Raw genomic sequence first — 22,102 nt, 5'->3', positions numbered from 1 at the left:
TCTATCTTCCCATCCCCCCTCCAGTCAAGAGTTGCCCACACTCTCTCCCGTGTCCACCTGATTTAATTAGCTCACTCTTCATCAGCATCTCTCTCCCCCCAACTGACCAGTCCTTTTCATGCCTGATGATTTGTCTCCGGGGATGGTTCCTGTCCTGTGCCATCAGAAGTTCTGGGGAGCATTGTCTCTGGGATTCCTCTAGTCGCATTCATACCATTAGGTGTGGTCTTTTAGTGAGAATTTGGGGTCTGTATCCCATTGGTCTCCTGCTCCCTCAGGAGTTGTCTGTTGTGCTCCCTGACAGGACAGACATCAATTGTGGCTGGGCACCAACTAGTTCTTCTGGTCTCAGGATAATGTAGGTCTCTGGTTCATATGGCCCTTTCTGTCTCTTCGGTTCTTAGTTGTCATGTGACCTTGGTGTTCTTCCTTTGCCTTTGCTCCAGGTGGGTTGAGACCAATTAATGTATTTTAGATGGCCGCTTGTTGGCATTTAGGACCCCAGGCACCACAATTCAAAATGGGATCCAGAGTGTTTTCATAATAGAATTGTTTTGCCCATTGACTTAGAAGAGGGACTATTGTTTTAAAGACAGTTACTATTAGAGTCATGCAGCTGTTATTAGGTGCCACTGAGTTGATTTCAACTCATAGCAACCCCATGTGACAGAGTTGAACTGCCCTCATAGGGTTTTCAGGCTGTAGTATTTATGGGAACAGCTTACCAGGTCTTTCTCCCATGGAGTGGCTGGGTAGGTTCCAACCTTCAACATTTCATTTAGCAGCTGTGTGCTTAACCATTGTACCACCAGGGCTCCTACAACCTATATAATCTAGTAGTTCATACAGAGACTACAAATTTATGTGATATGAGATTATTATTATCATATATCATTTTTCTCTGTATACAAGTATCAGTTAAATTTCCTTGATATCAGCCCCAAGTGTTGGGAAGATAAAAAAAAGATACTGATGTACAATTAAGTTGTCATTGGAGCCAAATGATCTATATATTTGGAGCCCAGGAAAATTCTAGGTCTCAAAGGAAAATTAATGAAAATAGTTACTGAGAATTTAAAGGAGATATTGGGTAGAGTGAGTCTTCATTAATTTTTAAAAGTCTATAATTAGATAAATTAGATCATATATTATAAAGTATATTATTATAAAGTATAGTTTATAATTTGGAAAGGACACTGGGTTGAGAGTGAGAAGCCCTGGATTTTGGTCTTAGCTCTACTTCTAACTCATGGTTTGGAGTCTGGAAAATTCCTTCTTTCTGGGCCTTCGTTTTCCCATCTGTGCCAGAAGGAATTTGGGCATGGGGATTTTTAAGGTTCCTGCTAGCTTGAAATATTCAACTCTTTAAATGAGGATAAATCATTGAAGCAACAGCGTCAATATAAGAAAGAAGGGGGAAAAGGGAAGGAAGATCCCAAGGTTAGGGAAGGAAGTACCCAGAACCAATCACAGCATCTACAATGTATAAATTCAGTTGTGACCAGATTTGCAAATGATTTTTCTAGGCAAAAAATCAACAAAACATGCAGCAGGGCAGGCAAGATGGAATTTGACCTGACAGGATGGACACCACAGGGGACCAGGCTGCTGACAGGCAGAGCTGAAGAACCCTCGGGCAGCGGAACGCAGAAAATTAATATGTTCTCTCAACTTCACCCCAGTGCCCAGAACACCCAGGCTATGCTTGTGGCTGCTCAGAGCGCATGATCAGTATGATCTAATCTCCAGGAATGCAAAGGGAGGATGAGTGGCAGGCAAGATTGGAAGCATTCTCAGGGTATTTGTTCTCGAATCTCTCCTCTCAGCTGTAGCTCCCATGGCCCTTCTTACATCTTAATTAAACAGTTGATGGAGGATTAAGCAGCTATGAGTTGGGGCTGCCAAAATGCTCTGGGCTGCTATAGGGACCTAAAGCCAGATTTTTCAGAAACTGGGCTAGAAGAATTTTTTATCTTACCATTTCCTCCTCTTGCCTTATGGGGGTGGTAGGTAACCTTGTCTCTCTGCCCACCAAAGTCCTGGCAGGGTCATTCTCAAGGTCAGAGTCACAGAGATGGAAGGGCTCATGGAACCCATCTTAACCGCACTCTCCTTTTACAGGTAAAGAAACTGAAGCCTGCCATGTGGTAATGAACTGCCCAGTGTCTTGTAGCTTGTTAGTGGCAGGGCCAGGAGTAAAACTTGGGTGTCCTGATTCCACACTTGGTACCTTTCCACTACAACCAGCTGCCTCCCTCATTTTATTCTTTTGCTTTACTAGCTGTGGGACTTCAGGCAAGTGACATAGCTTTCCTGAGCCTTAGTGTTCTTCTCCTGGCAATGGTGATCACAGCACCCATTGCAGTGTTGCTGTGAAGAGAACACAGTTAAATGCATAGTCTAGTGCCTGGCACATGGTAGGCATTCCATAAATGGTGTAATTACTACCAGTAACGATGCCCTTTCCCCAGGCTACTTTAGGGCTGTTATTGTTGTTGTTAGGTGCCGTTGAGGTGATTTCAACTCTTAACAATCTCATGTGACAGAGTAGGATGGCCTTGTAGGATTTTCTAGGCTATAACCTTTCCAGGAAGGAGCTCTGGTGGCACAATGTTTAAAGCACTTGGCTGCTAACTGAAAGGTCAGCAGTTTTAACCCGCCAGTGGCTCTGCCGGAGAAAAGACCTGGTAATGTGCTCCCATAAAAATTATAGCCTAGAAAACCCTATGGGGCAGTTCTACTCTGTCATATAGGGCCACTATGAGTCAGAATTGACTCAACGGCACATATCAATAACAACAACAATCTTTACAGGAGTAGGTTGCCAGGTCTTTCTCCTTGAGAGCCGGGTGGTAGGTTTGAACCGCCAACCTTTTGGTTAGCAGCTGAGTGCTTAACCTACTTTAGGGTAGACATGCCAAATACATGGCTTGCTTGATGCTAGTTTTCCCTTCCTATATCCATGGCAGACATTGATACCAATCAAAATATGTTTTTTCATTGAGGGCAGATATGACCTGAGAATCTTTCTCGACACAAAACTCCAGGCAGCCATTACCAAACAAGCAAAGTTGGCACACGAACTACAACTTATTTGCTACCCATTAGGGCACAGAATTTGTAGAACACTGACAGCCTGGTTCCAGATTCCTAACTTTGTGCTGTGCACATAATTATTCATAGAGAACTTTGAAGTCTAAAGCAGCAACTGTGCCTCTAATTAGCTAGAAGAAAATACCCATTTTCTTTTCTGGGCCTCAGCTTCCCCAACTCTAAAACAGTAGGATTAGATTAGATGTATCCTTGGGTCCATCTAGCTTGGGAAGTCTAGAATTCTGATTCCATAAAGGCAATAAGAACAAGACTCTGGTGGATAGTCTTTTCGTTATCAAAAGAGTTAAAGATTCTGACTTAGAGGATGTAGTCTGAAGTTATATCTGTTGTGTAGAAAGGTTAAATGAAATATAAGATTAGGCAATAAAGCATGTAAAAGGGGGCAATGAGAACTAAATTGGCATCACGCTGAAGAGAAGGCATTGGATTGGTAGTAGGAGCCGGGAAGTAGAGGAGGGGATGGCTATTTTTTATAAATAACTGGATAAAAAGTTAACAAAGAAAAATTTATAGTCTAAGAAGACAGAAGATCGTTGCCTGATGAGAAGTTCCATTTAAGCCCAAATATGAGAAACTACCACCACCAACAAAAACAGTTGCCCTTGAGTCAATTCTGAATCATGGAGACCCCATGTGTGTCAGAGTAGAACTGCGCTCCGTAGGGTTTCAATGGCTAATTTTTTAAAAGTTGATCAGCAGGCCTTTCTCTGAGGAATGTCTGGGTGGACTCAAATTTCTAACCTTTCAGTTAGCAGCTGAATGTGTTAACTCTTTGCACCTCCCAGGGACTCAGAATATGAGAAAATGTGCTTATTTATAGTGATCGTGTGGTAGAATCAGATACTTAGAGGCAAGAGGTAAAAAAATCAAGGTTGCAAACATTTAAGAAAGGCCAGGCTGGGCCTGAGGTCAGGGAGAATGATACAGGTGCTCCCCCAGCACCTTTCTGAGTTTGCCTCTCTAGTGGAAGACCCTCTCCTCTCCAGCAGCCTATGTCCAGATGAACTGGGCCTTCCCAGAGCAGATGCCAAGTGGGGTGGAATGGGAATGACCTTAAATTCTGCCCCTGGAGATAGAGCCCCGAGCTTGTGAGGTCTTTGAAGACCCCCGTTATAATGCCACAGTTGTTGGGAAGCAGAAAGTCTAACTCAAACATTTACCAGTTAATGATACTACCCCATTAAGACAGTGAGGTTCAGTGGCAAGACACTTGGGTTGGAGCCAGGAAACTCAGATTTTGTACCCATTGGTAACACTTGCATTGTGAATTACTTGAATTTCAATTTCTTATCCACCAAATAGACTCTACAATGGCTGTTTGGTCTTGGGTCACAGGTGAAACATACATGAGACCATGGCTGTGAACATGATTTGGGGACTGTAAACCTGTGTTGTATAGATAAGGGAATGAGAGCATGCTAAGTGGATCAGGTGGTTCCCAACTGCTCTGCTGGGGATGGAGCATAGGACTGGCTTCCTGGACAAATGTCAGGCACCCCCTTCACACATTGGTTGCAGGCTAACAACATCAAGGAATTAATTGAGATTACAAGCAGTTTTCCTCCTAACTGGCTGGGTGATCTCAAGCAAGTCATTCCCCTCTCTAAGATGACAGGCACAGTCCAGGTAACCTCTAAGGCTCCTTCTTGCTACAGTATGTTGAAAATGGATGGTTTTTTAACTCTGGAGCCTGGATCAGTGGTGGTTATGACTTTTGTCTCTTTTCTGCCTGTCATTCAGAACACAGAGCCCACGATCAAGAAACTGCAATACAGTGGGGTCCACTCCCCAGGCTTTCCTGCCTCTGGGCATTTGTTTAAGTTGTGCCTTTTGCCTAGAATGTATTTAGCTTACCCAGGATGAACCAGGTTTTTTGATATCTAGAAATGTTTTCAAGTCTACCATGTATGGCTGTAATTCCTACCTCTTTTCAAAAGGACTCCCAAATGCCTGCTTCTCTCTGAAGCCGTAATGGTAAATGAAGCTACCATTCATTCTTCTTTGTCCTCTCTTGTATCTTAGACACATTATCTCTTGTAATTTCCTAACAACTCTTTGAGATAGACATCATTTTCCTCATTTTATAGATGGGGAGATGGTGTTAAAGAGGCTAAGTGCCACAGAACAAGTAAGGGATGAAGCCAAGTTCTGGACCCAGATCTGGGTAATGCTGTAGCTTGTGCTCCTAAGCCCTCTGCTCCTCTGACTTTGCTCACTGCCTCCAGCTATACCCACTCCACATTTTGTCTCTCTCCTGGCACTACTGCATAGGCCTCCTATTCTAGCTTTTTTCCCCCATATAGTAACTCCTCAGCAAGCAAGTCAGTATTCACTGAGCTCCTGCTATGAGATAGGAGGGGACTCAAATGCCATCAGCTTTGCTGTGACGAATCGATTACTAACTAGACTGTAAGTTGCTTGTGGGAGCAGGGAGGGAATTGTATCTCATATTCTCTCAGAGAACCTGGTAGAACACGGCACACACAAGGGTTCTACATCAGTGCAGGAACTTTGAAGCTTCTGCCACCACCATCACTTCCAGCTGCCATGTGTCAATTCCGACTCATAGCGACCCCATGTGTGTCAGAGCAGAACTGTGTTCCACAGGGTTTATAATGGCTGATTTTTCAGAAGTACATCACCAGATATTTCTTCCCAGGTGCCTCTGGGTGGACTTGAACAGCTTCCAACCTGTTGGTTAGTAGCCAAGTGTATTAACTGTTTGCACCACCCAGGGACTCAAGTACAAAAGTAGATGTGTAGATTTCCCAATGTTCTGTAGACAACTGAGACATCTTCTGAGTTTGCCTACTTCAAACTCAGTTAAGCAGTTGCCCTGGCTGCCTGTAATGATAATTTTGGCTCCATTTTGTTAAAGTGTCTGGGACAAGGGATGTCCCTACCCTGAAGAACTCCTTAGTGGATCCTGCTTCCAGTGTCCCATAAGCGATTTCCGTCTGCTTTGCTAGGTCCTCTGCACTCTCAATGGGAGACACCATCCTCTCCACCGTCAGGAAGGCGGCCAGGTTGGCTGTGTATGAGGAGATGATGATCAAGGTGAAGAACCACCAGACACCACCAACGATGCGGCCAGATAGGGACCTGCAGGCCAAAGGGAAGAGGCATCAGAAGCTCGGACATCAGTTGCAAGAGATATGGGGAGGGGTGAGTGACAGGCAGAACCCCATCAGCTGAGCTGTCAAGTCCTATTGTATGTACCCTTCTCTTCTATCAGCAAGATGTGAGAATTCAAATGTCAAAAGGATTCGCCTCTGCATTTTGTTCCTTATCATGGATAAGGATTCATGGAGCTGCCCTTCAGGGGTGATATAGCCAGCAGTTGCAAATTCACACTTACTTTCACACATATATACACATGGAGACACATGCCAACAAAGACACAGATATGTAAACATCTGCCTTCAAAGTTACAGACACATAGAAACATATCCTTTAAGATGCAATTCCATACACATCAAATCTTTGTATGCACATACATGAATACAAATGCATTTACACATGTGATGTACATGTTTTATCATGTCCCAAAATGTTTTCAGGCTGCCTTGTCATTATTGCCCTCTTGGCTGGCAAGGGTCACCAAAATGATGAACTAGGGGTAAAAAAGGGAGACCATTTTGGAAATAGAGTGAGAACAACTGTACTCCAGCCACTTTGGGGAACATCACTACTGGGCATAGGTGCAATCTCCCTCTGTTACAGAGAAAGAGGATTTGGCTGAAACAAAGAGAAAGGATATCTTGCTGTGGATCAAAGTGGCAAATATGACGATTACAGGTGAAGTGAGAAATTCATCTTTGAACTTGTTAGAGTATGATTCTCCTCTTTTATGTTCAAAACAAACTCAAGCCAAGAGTTCATTGTGATCTCTCTGATTTGGATAAGAGATTTTCAAGTCCAGGGCTTCCCCATATACCACAAGATGATTTTGGGTGTTACATGGGGTGATATTATATGGTGGATAGAGAAGACATTTACATAATACTGAATCACATAATTATAAAGTTATTTTCTTTGTATCCTCTTCTATTCATCAAGGAAGTGTCATCCAGGTCAAAATGTCCTTTTAACTTATGGCATGTGCTCTGACAGCCTCAGGCTCAGAGCCTTCAGTAGGTGATGGCGCTTAACTAGAAGCTAATACTAACAACCAAAGAAATCATCAATCCAACCCATGAGTTTTACAAATAAATTGAAGTCTCAAATCACATTGTGACTCAGGAGAGTGCCTGGGCCTACCCAAACATTACTCAATTGTTTTATAGTGTTTTCAAAACCTTGTGGATCCCATCTGTATACCTTCCTTTCCTGTGCCCCACACCCTGCCTCTGCTTCATGGAGACTGCTTTTCACTCTAGGGAGATAGTGTCCATGCCAAGAAACCCGAAAGATATTTGTTATTGCTCTCTATGTGGAAAAGAATGCTCCTAGATGCTCCACATTGAGGGAAATAAGACAGAGGAAACCTGTTTAAAGGAATGAGACCAAGAGAGTAGAACAAAACTATGTCACATGAAGAACAGCTGCAGGAAAAGAGGACATTTATCCAGAAAGAAAGACTTGGAGGGATGTGTTCATTACAGGGTTGACATGGGACTTGCACTGTGTGACCTGATTTAGGAGCATTTGGCAGAAGTTCCAGAAAACAAACACTAAATATGAAGATGATATTTTTGATGGGCAGAGTGGTGCAAAAATGAGCTGGCTCTCCTGGGGTGAAAGTGTTTCCCCATCTCTGAAGGTGTTCAAGTGGTGCACGATTTACAGAGATGTACTTGGTGCCTCCAGTTGCCTCTCTCTCTTCCCCCCAGGGTACCAAGTGCTGGGGACACACTTGCAAGACAGAGTGTGCAAGACAACGGAGAGGTTGAGCATCCTATGGGGCCAGAGATTGGCTGCTTCCTCTCACAATCCTCCCATGGATGAGATTCTGTGATTTGAAATCTTAAGTAGGTAGGCCAGGGTGTATGGCTTCCACTGGACAATCAAACAAAATGAAATAGTAGAGGCAAAATCACTCCCTCAAAGTCACAGGGCTAGTACACAGTTGGATTCAACATCACTCTGGTCTTTGGATACCAACCCAGTGCTCTTTAAACCTTAGGAGGTGGCTAATGCATGAATCTGGGTCCCCAGCAGAAGCTGCTGCTCCTATCCCCACTCTGGATGACTGTAATGGCATCCTCACTGGACTTCCTGCTTCCATTCTGCCCCCCACCCCCCTGCTCCCCTGCCTAATCTGTTTTATGCAAGGCAGCTTGAGTGATCTTATAAAAATAAAAGCATTAATTGCATCGTGATGCTTCTCTTATAAAACTCCTGAAAGCCTTCCTCTTACATTTGGACTAAAATTTAAATTCCCTGGTGACCCTCAAGGTCCTGTGTGGTCTGGCCCCTGCTTTCTTGCCAATGCCAACTACAGCATGCTTTCTGTATTCCAGTCATGCTGGACTGCCTTTGTCCTTCATATTCACAAAGCCCCCTGCCTTATCACTTGCTGCCCTTTTCCCTTATCAACTCACAACTCCAATACATCCTCCAAATCTCATCCCAGACGTCACTTTTCCAGCATCCAAACATAAGATTCTCAGAGCCTCCTGCACCTCTTGCCACAGTTGAAATCTGACATCTGTTTGTCTGATTGACTGTGTTTTTTCCTTAGACTACAAGCTCTGGGAGACTGAAGGAATCTTTTAGTTCTTTTTGAGCAACATTGTATCATTGGCATCCAGCACAGAGAAAAATGGTTGCCATCAATTCGATTTCAATTCATGGTGACCCCACGTGTCTCAGAGTAGAACTGCATTCTGTAGGGTTTTTAATGGCTGTAATCTTGAGTAGCCCTGGTGGTGCCGTGTTTAAGAACTTGGCTGCTAACCGAAAGGCTGGCAGTTAGAGTCCACCTTGAATCCATCAGCCACTCCTTAGAAAAACCCTATGGGGCAGTTATATTCTGTCCTGCAGGGTGGCTATGAGTCAGAATCGACTCAACGGCAACGGGTTTGGTTTTTAAAATCTTAAGTAGATGATCAGGCCTTTCTTTCGTGGTGCCATTGGGTGAATTTGAACTGCGAACCTTTCGGTTACTAGCCGAGCACCACCCAGGGGCCTCAGTACAGAGTAGGATATCAATAACAAGTGAATGCATGAATGCCCTCTTTCTCATAACCCTGTGGCTCTATTCACATTGGTTTCTAGAGAGCGGGAATAGTTGTCAGGGTCGGGAGAATCCCAAACTGCCTGTGGCCCAGGGCATCTGAAGTCACGGCCTCAAGCCAAGTGTTCAGGATTCCTGCCTCCTTTTCCATCATTACAGAACTGAGAGGCCCTGCTAAGTTATCCCAAATTTGGAATCTCCTAGTGAAGCTCAAAGGCTTCCCAAGAAAATTCCAGGCCTAAGGCAACTTCTTCTCTGCTCTGGTTTAATTAATATTTATCTGCTGGGTGTTGAGTGCAGCTTGTCCTGCACAGTATTCCCCACAACCCTACCTACGTAATGATGTCACTAAAGAAAGATTCTGCTGCTTAACAGCCAGCAAGTGTCTTCAGTGGAATAACTGGAGGACTGGGGGGGAAGAGTTTCTTCAAAAGTGACCTGATTCTGATGCTTCATTTGCATCTGATCCAAAGGATGGGAAATTGAGTGTGAGGCAACACCCATCCCACCTGCAGTTCAGTTCAGTTCCCCTGGTACAGGTGAAGTTGAGTTTCTCTTCAAGAACTGTGGGTTTTTCCCAGCTCCATAGCCAGAGGCAGGGAGCTTGAGTTAAGCCTGGGCTGGGATAGAGGGCTCTTTCATTGACCTGCTTCATAACCTTGGCAATTCACCAGCCCTGCTGAGTCTCAGTCTTCTTCCTCTGTATAATGGGTGAGACTTGTCCTATTTCATGGTGAGAAACTAAAACTTTCAGCAATGAAAAGACTCTTAGTCTGTTCTTTTCCTTTTACTGATATAAGGTATTAGAATTAAAATAAACGGTGCAGGGGAAGATACTTTGAAAAGTGCTATTGAAACACAAGGCATTATTTTTATGATGATGATTATTCTTCCAGGGAGCCACAGGGCAAAGCAGCACTTTTCTCAGCAGGGAAGGAACAGCTGTGATCTGAACCTCTTGGAGGTCTGCCTAGTCACCTGAATTTTATTAGTGTCTTAACTTGGCAGAGCTCTCCCCACAGCTCCCTCAGTGATTGAGGAATCCCTTATATTCCTCCAGATTCTCACAATTTGTATAGCTTGTTGGGAACATTATTCTTTGAATTTCATTTACAACCCTGTGAAATGGATGGAGGAGGGATGGCTATCCCCATCTTACAGATGAAAGAACTGTGGTTCAGAGGCTGAAAATGACTGGCCCAGGGTCATTCTGAGGCAGTAGTAGAGCTGGAACCAGAAACAGGACTTCATACTTCCAGTCCAGCACTCTAGACACTAGAGAACATTTCCTCCCTCACCAAATACTGGTTCATTTGTGGATGGGCATGAACCTCCTCAACTCATGACTCCTCCAAGATGTTGAATCATAGCCAACTCTCACTTCTTGTAAAGCTCAAAGGATACCTTCAGGATACACAGAAAGCAGCCTGACCACCAATATCCTCATAGGATTGGAAACTTGTTTGTATTCCTTTTTTATTGCTGTGTAATTATCACAAACTTAGCTGCTTACAACAACACCTATTTATTATCTTAGTTCTGTAGGTCAGAATCTCGGGTGGTGTGGCTGGATTCTCTGCTCAGGTTTTCACCAAGCTGAAATCAAGGTATTGACTGGGGCTACTGTTCTCATCTGGGGCTCAGGGCCCTCTTTAAAACTTACTCGTTGTTGGCAGAATTCATTTCCTTGTGACTGTAGGGCTTAGGTTAAGCCAGGGCTTGAGTTAAGCCCAGGGCTTAGGCCCCTGTTTCTTTGCTGAGTGTCAGCCGGGGGCTGCTCATCATGTGTACTCCTCATCATGTATTCCCTCCATTCCCAATCTTGAAGCTAGCAATGGTGTGTCAAATCCTTCTTACTCTTTGAATTTCTGACTTATACCAACTGGAGAATACCTCTGCTTTTAAAGCACTAACCTGATTGATTCAGGCCCACCTGGGCAATCTCCAGCTCTTAAGGTCAGCTGGCCTGACATCTTCAAATTATCTTCACAGCAGCACCTAGATTGGTGTTTGACTGAATAACCAAGGGAATAGGAATCTTTAGAATTCTGCCTATCGCATTGTTTATTCATCATTTTTATAAGCATTCCTTAAACACCTGCATGGCAGACACCTCAGGCATTGGGGAGATAAAAGTGAATACACTACAGTCTTTCCCTTCCATGAGCTCACAGTCTGATGGAGAAAACGGGGAAAAGCTTTGGGTTCCCAATAATGTGCTTAGTACAGGGTCTGGCACAGAGTGGGCATTCTGTAAAGCTATAATCACAAATTTACATAAATGTTATAAGCAGTTTTGTTATAGTACTATCTTTAATTATGTGACAAATAAGGAACAAAGAAGGGGCTGCTAATTACCCTGCTGGCAATGGTCAGGGAAATTTACCAGAGGAAGAGATACTTGTGCTAGGTATTGAAGTATGAGTAGGAGATAACCTAGCAGAAAGGGGGCAGGGCAGAAAAGGTATAGTAGGTGGAGTTTAAAGGAAGAGTGAGGGGAATCTCACCTCTTTGTAAACTCTTCCCTGACCTATGCCAGCAGAGAACTGAGTAACCCTTTCTGTGTTCCCATTATACCAGTATCATTCTTCTATTACAGTACTAACCAGCCTGCTATAATTATTTAATATGTTGCCATAATTACTATTTTGGAAGAAAAAGGCTGGCAATCTACTTCTGAAAAATCACCATAGAAAACCCTATGGAGCACAATTTTACTCCGACACACATGGTGCTGCCATGAGCTGGAATCGACTCGATGGCAACTACTGGTTTATGATTATTACTTATGGTATCTGTTAACAATAATGGTGAAGGGCTGAACTAAAGCAGAGCATACAGAAATTGGGAGGTGTGCGCTGATTGAAGAGATGAAGGGCTTTGGTGACCCATGGGAGCAAGGGCTGTCAAGTGACAGGTCACACCTGTTGGGTGAGTGAATTCTAACATGACTGGGAGTCAGATGCTGTCATCAAGCAATCATCTTGCACATGAAGTTTTTTCTTTCTATTTACAAAACACTAAATGTATCATTAAATGCACAATGGAAGACAGTAAGGCTATAATTGGATCATTCTCTACATTCTGACAGGCATTTCTTGTCCTGGTAATTGATCTAGATTCAGTGAAGGCCTTTAAAAGTGCATTTCTAATCTCACAGTTTGAATCTGATGCTGTAGACCAGGAATCAGCACATTTTTCCTATAAAAGGCCAGTCAGTAAATATTTAGGGCTTTGAGAGCCTTGTAGTCTATGTACCACCTACTTATCTCTGCTGTTGTAGAATGAGAACAGCTAAGGACAATATGTAAACACATGTGCATGGGTGTGTTCTATTAAAACTTCAATTACAAAAACAGGTAGCAGGCTGGATTTTGCTCCCAGGCTGTAGTTTACTGACTCTTGTTCTAGATCCCTCTGAGAATCAGAGACCTTTGATCTAAGTTAACATGCAACAGTAGTCAAGAACTTTTTAGCCATCTGTCCAGTTGTTAGCCCTTCCATGCAAACACCCAGATAACGTGTCAGAATGATTCATTTGACAATGACTTTTCTGCTATCCTTAGGAAGAAAGTAGAGGGCATTGGTCAACAGCATGGGCTCAGAAGTCACTCCCTTGCCTGTTACTTACTGGTTGTATGACTTTGGGCAAGTCACTACATAGTTTTGTGCTTGTTTCTTTATGAAAAGAAAGAGGTAGTACTCATCTTAAAGGTATTTTTAAAGCTTAAAAAGGAAATATAAGTAAAGCACATAGCACAGGGCTGGCACAGAGTAAGCATTTCAGGATGGAGGTATGCAGATAGTGTGAGGAGTAAGGCCAGGGTGGATGTGGGGGAGCAAATACAGTGGCCAATACTTTCAGTAGAGCAGATACTTGTGGTCTTGTGTAGGGAGTAGAAAATTATTAAATTAAACAACAATGAACTTTTGATGCCACTAACCTCCTCTCCAGGACATCTCTGACAGGGAGTTGGATGTGCACGTTCTTCCTTACTTGAAATGCAAGCCTGTCATCTCCAAGAGGAAGGGAACAGAAAGGACACCTCCTGTATTCCTTCAGCTGAGCTCAAGAGGTCACTGAGCTCAAGCTGCCTCCCTTTGTCATCTGTTTCAAATGGATATTTTAAAAAAGTAATGGAAACCGAGGGTGGGAAGGCATAGGCTCAGATGGCCTGCCTCTAAATTATCAGGAGGAAAAAGTCCATCCTGACTAATTACTGAGCTGGACTATGTTCAGAGAGAGGCTCACTTGGTATCAGGCATTGAGGTTCCTAGACCAGGGTAATTAGCTCTGGCCAAATGCAACAATTCCACTGATGAGGCCACTTTATCCAAGATGCTGTGTCTGGATGGCAAATCATCCCATTTGTCACCAGCTGCAAATCACTCAGCTCTTCCCTGGCAGAGCTGGCATGATTCATTTTAATTGTCCCAGCTGCTGGTTACTGTGTTCCAGTCAGGGCTTTGAACCAATTTGTTCCAGTTTGAAACCCCTTCTGAGAATCTGCATTTCCACCCCAGATATACTGAATCCCCAGGTGACTCTTATGTATAATAAATTTTGAGTACCACTGCATTACTAGTGGTTCTCAGAGAATTGGTCCCTAACCAGCAGCATTAGCATCACTTGGGGACTTGTTAGAAATACAAATTCTCGGTAAGGGTTCAAACCGGAAGGAACCTGTTCAAACGTCTGGTTTCAGCAGTGGAGTGGGGAAGGGCTCTGGGCTTAGAAGGTGAGTCCGAGGGCTTAGCAGCTGGGAGGTGGACAACAAGCTCCAAGGAAAGTCCACTGTTTTGTAAGATTCTGTACCAGTCTAGAACTTGTAGAGCTGTTTTAAAGAGGAAGTCTTGCACTCCTATTTTTTCCCATTTAGGTAGACTATGCGAATACAATGTTCTGCTGTTATTCATAAGGTTTTCACTGGCTAATTTTTTCAGAAGTAGACTGCCAGGTCCTTCTTCCTAGTCTGTCTTAGTCTGGAAGCTCTGCTGAAACTTATCCACCATGGGTGACCTTGCTGGTAGTTGAAATAACAGTGTCATAGCTTCTAGCATCATAGCAACATGCAAGCTGCCACAGTACAACAAACTGACAGATGAGTGGTGGTACACATAAAGATCGATATCCTAGGCATTAGTGAGCTGACATGGGCTGGTATTGGCCATTTCGAGTTGGACAAACATATGGTCTACTATGCTGGGAATGACAAATTCAAGAATGGCGTTGCATTCATCATCATAAAGAACATTTCAAGATATATCCTGAAGTACAATGTTGTCAGTAACAGGATAATATCCATATGCCTACAAGGAAGACCACTTAATACGATTATTATTCAAATTTATGCACCAACCTAAAAAAGGAAATACAAGTAAAGCACATAGCACAGGGCTGGCACAGAGTAAGCATTTCAGGATGGAGGTATGCAGATAGTGTGAGGAGTAAGGCCAGGGTGGATGTGGGGGAGCAAATACAGTGGCCAATACTTTCAGTAGAGCAGGTACGTGCGGTCCTGTGTAGGGAGTAGAAAATTATTAAATTAAACAACAATGAACTTTTGATGCCAATAACTTCCTCTCCAGGATAACTCTGACAAGGAGTTGGATGTGCACATTCTTCCTTACTTGAAATGCAAGCCTGTCATCTCCAAGAGGAAGGGAACAGAAAGGACACCTCCTGTGCCAAAGATGAAGAAATTGAAGATTTTTACCAACTTCTGCAGTCTGAAATTGATCAAACATGCAATTAAGATGCATTGATAATTACTGACGATTGAATGCAAAAGTTGGAAACAAAGATGAAGGATTAGTAGTTGGAAAACATGGCCTTGGTGATAGAAACAATGCTGGAGATCGAATGACAGAATTTGCAAGACCAACGACTTATTCACTGCAAATACTTTTTTCAACAAAATTAACGGTGACTATCCACGTGGACCTCACTGGATGGAATACACAGGAATCAAATTGACTACATGTATGGAAAGAGGCATGGAGAAGCTCAATATCATCAGTCAGAACAAGGCCAGGGGCCGACTGTGGGACAGATCATCAATTGCTCACATGCAAGTTCAAGCTGAAGCTGAAGAAAATTGGAGCAAGTCCCTGAGAGCCAAATATGACTTGAGTATATCTCACCTGAATTTAGAGGCCATCTCAAGATTAGATTTGACACATTGAATCCTAATGACAGAAGGCCAAAGGGGTTGTAGAATGACATTAAGGACATCACACATGAAGAAAGTAAAAGGTTATTAAAAAGACAGGAAAGAAAAGATTGAAATGGATGTCAGAAGAGACTTTGAAACTTGCTCTTGAATGGCGAGTAGCTAAAGTGAAAGGAAGAAATGATGAAGTAAAAGAGCTGAGCAGAAGATTTCAAAGAGTGGCTCAAGAAGAAAAAGTAAAGTATTATAATGGCATGTGCAAAGACTTGGAGTTAGAAAACCAAAAGTGAAGAACACATTTGGCATTTCTCAAGCTGAAAGAACTAAAGAAAAAATTCAAGCCTTGAGTTGCAATATTGAAGGATTCTACAGGGAAAATACTGAATGACACAGGAAGCATCAAAAGAAGGCGAAAGGAATACACAAAGTTACCATATCAAAAAGAATTGGTTGACGTTTGACCATTTCGGGAGGTAGTATATGATCAAGAACTGATGGTACTGAAGGAAGAATTCCAAGCTACACTAAAGGGAATAGTGAAAAACAAGGCTCTAGGAATGGACAGAATACCAAGTGAGATGTTTCAACAAATGAATGCAGCACTGGAGATGTTCACTCATTTATACCAAGAAATTTGGAAGACAGCTACTCGGCCAACCGACTGGAACAGATCCATATTTGTGCCCATTCCAAAGAGAGGTGATCCAAAAGAATGTGGAAATTATCAAATGATGTCATTAATATCACACACAAGTAAAATTTTGTCGAAGATCATTCAAAAGTGGTTGCAGCAGTACATCAACAGGGTACTGCCAGAAATTCAAGCCAAATTCAGAAGAGGATGTGGAACAAGGGATATCATTGCTGATGTCAGAGATGGACCTTGGCCGAAAGTAGAGAATACCAGAAAGATATTTACCTGTGTTTTACTGACTATGCAAAGGCATTTGACTGTGTGGATCATAACAAATTATGGATAACATTGTGAAGAATTGGAATTCAGAACACTTAATTGTGCTCATGAGGAACCTGTATGTAGACCAAGAGGAGTTGTTCAAATAGAACAAGGAGATACTATGTGGGTTAAAGTATGGAAAGAGGTAAGTCAGGGTTGTATCCCTTCATCATACTTATTCAAGCTGCATGCTGAGAAAATAATCTGAGAAGCTGGACTATACCAAGAAGAACGGGGCATCAGGATTGGAGGAAGACTCGTTAACAACCTGCGTTATGCAGATGATACAACCTTCCTTGCTGAAAGCGAAGAGGACTTGAAGCACTTACTAATGAAGATCAAAGACCACAGCCTTCAGTATGGATTGCACCTCAATGTAAAGAAAACAAAAATCCTCACAAGTCGACCAATAAGCAACATCATGATAAACAGAAAAGTTTGAAGTTGTCAAGGATTTCATTTTACTTGGATTCACAATCAATGCTCATGGGAGCAGCAGTCAAGAAATCAAACAGCATATTGCCCTGGGCAATTCTGCTGCAAAAGAAGTTTTTAAAGTGTTAAAAAGCAAAGACGTCAGTCTGAGGACTAAGGTGTGCCTGACCCAAACCATTGCATTTTCAATCACTTCATACGCATGCAAAAGCTGGACAATGAATAAGGAAGACCAAAGAAGAAATGACACTTTTGAATTGTGGTGTTGGCAAAGAATATTGAATATACCATGGACTGCCAGAAGAATGAACAAATCTGTCTTGGAAAAAGTACAACCAGAAATGCTCCTTAGAAGCAAGGATGGCGAAACTTTGTCTCATGTACTTTGGGCATGTTATCAGGAGGGACCAGCCCCTAGAGAAGGACATCATGCTTGGTAAAGTAGAGGGTTGGCAAACAAGATGGGATGGAGTGACACAGTGGCTGAAACAATGGGCTAAAGCATAACAAGGATTGTGAGGATGGCGCAGGATCAGGCAATGGTTCGTTCTGTTGTACATAGGGTCACAAGAGTCGGAACCTAACACATAACACAACATGGGAGTATAGTGTGGGCACAGCTTGTAAAAGAATGGATATAGATCAGTTCATTCACTGGCTTTTAATTTACAATTTTTTGGTTTATTCTTCAAGCCTCAGTTTTCACACCTGGAAAATGGGGATAATGAAACCCATCTCATGAATTGTGAGAATTCAATGAAAAAACTATGTTCCGTACTTAGCATGGAGCACTTGTGGTGCAGTGGTTAAGAGCCTGGCTGTTAACCAAAAGATTGGCAGTTTGAATCCACCAGTTGCTCCTTGGAAACCCTGTGGGGTGGTTATACTCTGTCATATAGGGTTACTATGAGTTCAGAATTGACTCAATAAGCTTGGTTTGGTTTTTGGTACATAGCACAGAGCACAGCAGGGCTCAAGATGTCACCTGTGATGATTATAATGTTTTTATTTTTTTGAAACATTCCTCTTAGTTTCTAGGTCCCCAAACTTAGTCTTTTTTTCCTTTTTTTTTTTTTTTGCTGATTCCACCTCATCTGCTTAATTTTGAGCTATTGGAGTGCCCAGATTTTAGGCTTCCCCTTCTTTCCTCCCTTGCCTACAAGCTTGCACTAGATGATCTTATCCAGTCCCATGGGCTTTCTACGAACATGCTGATAAGTCCCAAGTTTAAATCTCCAACCTCTCTCCTGAACTCCTAATGGGTGTATCTAACTGCCTACCTTTTTGCAAAGCTTCATTAAGAATTTTGTTTTGGGTAAAATCTGAAATATCTAAAACAAAATTCTTAATGAAGCTTCACCAAAAAGTGCCAAATAAATACAAAGAAATTCCACCTTCCTCATCTCAGGAAATGGCATCATGCCCACCCAGCTATTCAAGCTGACATCATGGTATCACTTCTGACACATCTCTTCCCTTCACCTCCACATTCAGTCCATCAAATCTAACCATTCTCTCCACCTTCACAGATACCATTGTAGCCTAGATACTATTCCATTTCCCTGCCTCTTCTCTTGTCCTTGTGTAATCCATGTCTACATGTATCTTTTTAAACTGTGAATAGGATCATGTTGTTCCCACGCCATTTAAAATCTGACATACTTAGAAAATAAAATCCAAATGCTTTAGTAAGACCTACAAAACAGGCCTTGATCCGAGCCCACTTCTAATCTCATCTTGTACCATATTTCCCGCCACTGCTCTGCTTCAGCCACCTCAGCCTTCTCGCAGTTCCTGAAACACGCCAAATTCTTTCCCATCTCAAAACCTTTGCAATTGTTGTTTTCTCTGCTTGGAACTCGCTGCCTCAGATTGTCCCAAGCCTGTCTTCAGGTTTCCACTCAAATGTCACCTCCTCACATTCACCATTCTAAATATTGTTGCCTTGGCCACCCCATCTCCCTCATCTTCTCTGGTATTATTTCTAATAGTACTTTGCAAAGTCTAAAAGGATCCTTATATAACTATATATTTATCAATTTATTTGTTTATTCATTAATTATGTGTCTCCCTCCACTGAAATGTAAGTTCAGTGATGGCTGGGATCTCATCTGTGTCATTCACTGCTATATCCCTGGCACCTAGCACAGCGACTGGCACATGGTAGGTGCTCAGTGAACATATATTGAATAAATGAATGATCATGCAAATGTTTCTTCAGGACTGACTACATACTAAGCCTGATGGGAAGTACAAAAGAAATCTCTTCTCAAGGAAATCCACTTAATGGAAGAGATGATACCCACATGGAAGCAACTGTGGTACTGAATAGACTGGGGCAAAAAGCACAGCACAGGGAGTCATGGATTAAGTGGTAAGGAAGTGCAGAGGTGGGAAAGGCCATGTCCTACTGGGAGAAATCTGGGAAGGCTGCACAGAAGAGGTACCATTTCATGGCACTATGCAGGGTAGGCAGGGTTTGAGCATTCTGAAGTAGAATCAAGTGACTCAAGAGAGCCATTTCCTGGAGCAGGAACATCATGTGCTGCTGTGGTGTGGAGGTGAGACAAGAATGTGAACCAGTAAGAATTTAAATTTGTACAAAACATACTAATCACACCCGTGGCCACCACTGTCAGAGTACCTACTCTGGGCTGGATACTACAGAAAATACTTGACATTCAGTTTATAATTCCTTTATGACAGGGAGGTATATCCCCTTTTGATAAATGAGGAAATTGAGGCTCAGAGAGGCAATTTAGTGGAGTTCACAAAGCAAGCAATGGAGCTTGAAAGTGGACCCAGATCCATGGGATTCCAATGGTGATATTTCACTGGGCTGAAAGTGGGGCCAGCTTGGACCAGGGCCACCACCTCATCTCTCCAGATTTTCTTCGTCTGGCTCAAACACTGCTTACTTCCCCACAGTTCCTAGACACAAAGGAATATTTGGCAGTGTACTGGTGTTAAAAGTGGGACATTCTCCACATATATTTTTGGGTTTAAGTCCTTGGAAGAGTCCACTCTCCTTGTACTGCTGCCTGCCACCTGGCCCATACCACCGAAAACATATGGTATTTCTGTACCCAAACCCCTTCCTAGAGCTCCTACTATCTGCTCATCCACCAGCTGGTTTTCAGAGGTAAGATGCCACCACCTGCATCCCTGCTCCAGGTGTGGGGCCTGAGTTGTCATCTATGGCCCAACACATCTGGCGTTTGAAGTCCTCAGGGTTGGCAGCATAGTTAAATGTGTGATGTTGTGGGCTTTTTAAAATTAGGCCCTGCTCATTAGCAAATGGAGGATAAAATAACGATGTGTGCTTCTGCTTTAATTAAGGTTTGGTAAGCTCCAGCACGAGGCAAATATTAATAGGAGATATTTTATTTAAAATAACCAATCAGAAACCCTTCATTGGCCAGGTACATTTTCACCCTACCCAGTTCCCTGCACGCTCAGCCCCTCCCACATATCCCCAACCACATTAGCAGGATGGCCCCCAGAGGCAAGGATTCCTCCATGCTGGGAAGAACAGATGCTCTTCCTCTCCTCACCCAGAAAACAGCCAGTCATTTCTTCAAAGGTACACTCAGCCCTTCCGAGGCAGGGAAGAGGATTATTAAGCAGGAGTCCAGGAGCCTATAGACTTCCTACTCTAGCCCTGCCAGTTATTAACTGTGTGATTTGGGGCAAGTTATTTTCACTTCTCTGAACCTTAGACTCCCCACCTGTTATGGATTGAATTGAGTTCTCCCAAAATATGTGTTGTAAATCCTAACCTCTTTGCCTGTGGTTATAATCCCATCTGGGAATAGGTTGCCTGATGTTAATGAGTCAGGATTAGTATAGGGAGTATCTTGAGTCAATCTCTTTTGAGAAATAAAAGATATTAAACAAGCAAGCAGAAATGGGATAAGTGAGATGCCAAGCCACTAGAAGATTGCCCAGGAGCAAAAGCTCAAATAGACAAGGACCTTTTCTCCAGAGCTGACAGAGAGAAAGAGCCTTCTCCTAGAGCTGGCACCCTGAATTCAGACTTTTAGCCACCTAAACTGTGAGAAAATAAACTTCAGTTTGTTAAAGCCATCCACTTGTGTTATTTCTGTTACCGCAGCACTAGATGACTAATACACTATGAAGTGGGGATATAACTAAACCACCAGTTGCCATCACGTCAGTTCCAGCTCACGGAGACAACCTTGTGCGCCAGAGTAGAACTGGGCTGTATAGGGTTTTCAATGGCTGATTTTAAAAAAGTATATAGATAGTCAGGCCTTTCTTCTGAGGCACCTCTGGGTAGATTCGAGCCTCCAAGCTTGTGGTTAGCAGCTGAGCATGTTAAACACTTGCGCTACTCAGGGAACTACCTAAAAGGGATGTTGTGCGGATGAGTTGTAATGTGTTTAGCATGGTTCCTAGACCAGAGTGTATGTCTGGCAGAAGCAGCGGCTACTTATCAGACATGAAAAATGACGTGGAACGAAGTTTTCAACATGCTGTTAAATGAAAAAATCAGGCTGTAAAGCAGTGTATACTGTATGGTCCCATTTAAAACTCTGGCAGAGATAAGTGGAAGTCTATAAACTAAGATGGTACAGGATTCATCTAGGTAGCTGGATTATGGGTTCTCTTTTATTTTCCACCTTAATGCTTCATTTCCTGATTTTTCTAAGTAAATACTTGTAGTTTTCACAATATGTAGAAAATCTAGAAAATAGTTTTTAAAACTACGGTCTGTGGAGTTATCCAACCTGGGTTCTAACCCTAGCTTCTTCTCTTGCTGGCTGTGTGATCTTGGGAAAATGACTTAGCCTTTCTGAGTTTCAGCTCCCTCACTTGTAAACGGAGATAATAGCAGCATTTCCTCATGTCAACCACTAAGTATTATTCTCATTGTTGTTATTCTCTCATCACTAACTTGGGGGTGACAAGGGGTCAGGGAGAGGAAAGGAAGGAACAATACAGATAGGGCAGTGACCGACAGTCTCTTTAAGTGGATGATATTTAAACTGAGAGATGAAAGATGAAAATGAGCCAACTGTGTGAAGATTTTGCAGGAACAATATTCTAGACCGAGAAAACAGGAAGAGCAAAAGTTCTGGAGGCAGGAAAACGTTCATGTGTTCAAGGTAATGGGCAGCACCTGATGAGCGAGAAGTTCCTTGGGTAGCACAACTGGTTTGAACTCAGCTGCTAGTCTGAGGGTTGGCAGTTCGAACCCATCCATGGAAGAAAGAACTGGCAATC

General features: G+C 42.8%; 1 protein-coding gene across 4 annotated transcripts in view; it reads right to left on the bottom strand.

Annotated features, from left to right (window-relative positions):
- GRIA1 (glutamate ionotropic receptor AMPA type subunit 1) overlaps nucleotides 1-22,102 on the bottom strand; it is a 394,780-nt gene that overhangs the window by 51,538 nt on the left and 321,140 nt on the right. For all 4 annotated transcript variants that reach the window (XM_049874162.1, XM_049874164.1, XM_049874161.1 and 1 more), the window contains one exon: nucleotides 6,018-6,216. In XM_049874162.1, the coding sequence (XP_049730119.1) occupies nucleotides 6,018-6,216 (199 nt within the window). The remainder of the gene's footprint in view (nucleotides 1-6,017; nucleotides 6,217-22,102) is intronic.

This window comes from Elephas maximus, chromosome 2 (assembly GCF_024166365.1).
Source record: "Elephas maximus indicus isolate mEleMax1 chromosome 2, mEleMax1 primary haplotype, whole genome shotgun sequence".
Lineage (NCBI taxonomy): Eukaryota > Metazoa > Chordata > Mammalia > Proboscidea > Elephantidae > Elephas > Elephas maximus.
This window is presented reverse-complemented; position numbering and strand designations above follow the sequence as displayed.